Below are 2,652 nucleotides of genomic sequence, written 5' to 3' on the forward strand. Positions count from 1 at the left end.
AGAGAGCAGTTGGAGGGCTACCCGAACCGAATCCGACCGAGCACAGGCAAGGATGCATGTTAGATCCTACCTAGTGGCAATGAGGGTGGCGAGGTCTAATTACTACTCCACCCTCATTGCGTCATCAGATAATCGCCCAGCCACCCTCTTCAGGGTGACCCGCTCTCTCCTTCAGTTGGGGGGGGAGGACCCCCTGGTGGGGAGGGCTGAGGACTTTGCTCAATATCTGTATGACAAAGTCGCTCAGATCCGAGAGGGTTTGGACTCCGACTGGGTGGCCCCGGGGGAGGAGACGGGAGCAGGTCTTGAGACTATTATATGGGAGGAGTTTGACTCTGTGGCTCCCGAGGACGTGGACAGACTTACTAAGCTAAAAAAACAGAAGTCATGACTATAGTTATAAGGAAAAGAGTGCTCTGGCATCCCTGTGTGGTATTTATTTTTAAAAGGTTTATTACTCCATTATGAAGCAAACATACATAAAAATGAATAGTCACCAAAGAGGATATGGTTAAAGGTTGCTGTAGAATTTGGACCATAACAATATCTGGCTAAATTCATGCTTACCTTGTACATGGAGACACCCTGCTGGATCCCAGATTGCGCTAACAACATGAGTTTTCGCCACTTCTGTTTTCTGCATGAGACTAGAATTAAGCAACATCTCCACTGAGGGGCGGAGAAAATTATCGGGTTCCAACATGACAACTAGAAGTTTTTGCAGCTCAACCGAGAGACCTGAAGTGGATAGGAAGAGTCAGTCACCTATCTTTAATTATGTGGCATATTGAATTTTTCATATCAGCGGCTTCCTTACTTGATTATTCTGCTTTTTAGTTTGCCTGCTTAAGAAGATTGCCAGCAGAATTCTTGCACTGTAGATATTATACACAGAGATGTCCCCTTTACTGCTGCTCACCTGCAGTGAATTCTGGGGGCAAATAACCCTGCCGACGCTGCTGCCAGCCTTCACCTCCATTGGGGAGCTCCATATTACAGGCAATTTCTAGGATAGTTATGCCTAGACTGGGAAGACAGAAAGACATAGATCACATAACTGTAGCAGGCAGCACTATTAAACCATATCACTGATTTTTAATACCCATTGTTAGCAACATTTGAGGCAAAGGAGCAAATTATGCAAGAGTGGCCATTCCTGGCACCAGAAAATCTAGCTCCCCACCTTCTCATCACACCCCACACCTGAAGACATCAGCAGCCTTGGTATATTCTCCATGGAGCAGTTCCGGGGCCATGTAGCGTGGATCCCCTTCTTGAGCATCTTTCAGATCCCCAAAGTCCAACTCCAGCATTTGCCCAAAGTCGCCCAGCTTACAGACATTGGTAGATGATAGAAAGATGTTAGCTGGCTTGATATCCATGTGTAGAAGGTTACGATCATGTAAATGGCGCAGTCCTTGAAGCATATCCCAGAGAAAGGCCTGAACTTGCCATTCGGACAGAGGCCCACATTCCTCACAGTACTGCAACAGGATGCCCGGGCACAACTCTGTCTGGATGTACAGTTGACCACGCTCCTCCCAGGCCTGTACAAAGCTCACACAGTTGGGATGGTGCCCCACACGCTCATGCTTGCGCACCTCAGCCAATTTGCGCTGCCTATCGCCCTCACCCCGGAAAGGCTCTGCAGAACGCTTCACTGCATACAATTGACCATCTTCACGAGACCGTACCTATAAGAGAGAATGGGGAGGAACTTGGTTTTAAATTAAAGAATCCTACCAGATAATCCCAACATTGTTAGTGAGGAGTGGTACCATTGTGCCAAAAACATTATTTTTCTCTGACAGGGAGTAATGTCTATATCATGTAATGAGACTGCAAATAAATGTTCTATTTGTTTTAATTGCTAAGGCAGTCAAAATTAAATCACAAGTACTTAAATACTGTAATATGAAATGCAAAATTTTCTACAGGATACCAAGTTACACAAGTTACACTGAAATATAGGAAATTATCTGCTGTTTAAATAAAAGTTCAATTTGTTTTTTTGAGTTGTCTGCCACATGGTTCAAAGAGGTTTACTAATGGAATGTGATGACAATACTTTTTATCTAGTCCCACATAGCCCTACAGAATGTGGAATCTCCATTTAGCTGTCCCAACTAAAATCCATTAAAGTCTCCATTAATTTCTGTAAGCTTATTTTAAGCCATTAATCATTACTTGATGACCACTTACCTTATATACCTCCCCAAAAGATCCTCGTCCCAAACAGCTCAGTTTCTGGAAACATTGCCTGAAAAACAACAGATGACTATGTAGAAGTGATTGCTGCTTGTGCAAGCTATGGAAGGAAACACTACGTGGCTGGAGCTTAGTCCAAGGCTGCAGACGGCGGACAGAGAAAATTCGGCTCACAGTTAATGTGCTCTTGTGGCGTGGCCGTGGAGGAAGGGTATAGCTGAGGGCTTGGCGGGTCTTTTTGATGGAAAGGGGCGTTGGTCTTACCTGAACGCCATTTCTCAGCATGATGATGGATAATCCACTTGATTGGGTTTCCTGAAGTCCCTTGTACCCAATAAGACTAAGTCTGAGATAGCCACGCCTCCTGCCTGGCCGCACATGCCCAGTTCTGACGGAGGCGAAGCAACAGACAAAGCCAGGCGTGTTGTTCTCCAGACCCCTATC

General features: G+C 45.4%; 1 protein-coding gene across 1 annotated transcript in view; it reads right to left on the reverse strand.

The window, feature by feature from the left end:
* LOC107296267 (membrane-associated tyrosine- and threonine-specific cdc2-inhibitory kinase) overlaps positions 1 to 2,652 on the reverse strand; it is a 28,077-nt gene that overhangs the window by 12,132 nt on the left and 13,293 nt on the right. The window contains exons 2-5 of the mRNA XM_015825614.1: positions 2,203 to 2,442; positions 1,204 to 1,694; positions 920 to 1,026; positions 568 to 738 (exon numbers count right to left, since the gene is read on the reverse strand). Coding sequence (XP_015681100.1) covers positions 568 to 738; positions 920 to 1,026; positions 1,204 to 1,694; positions 2,203 to 2,442 — 1,009 coding nt within the window. The remainder of the gene's footprint in view (positions 1 to 567; positions 739 to 919; positions 1,027 to 1,203; positions 1,695 to 2,202; positions 2,443 to 2,652) is intronic.

This window comes from Protobothrops mucrosquamatus, unplaced genomic scaffold, assembly GCF_001527695.2.
Source record: "Protobothrops mucrosquamatus isolate PMUCROS unplaced genomic scaffold, P.Mucros_1.0 scaffold2717, whole genome shotgun sequence".
Classification (NCBI taxonomy): Eukaryota; Metazoa; Chordata; class Lepidosauria; order Squamata; family Viperidae; genus Protobothrops; species Protobothrops mucrosquamatus.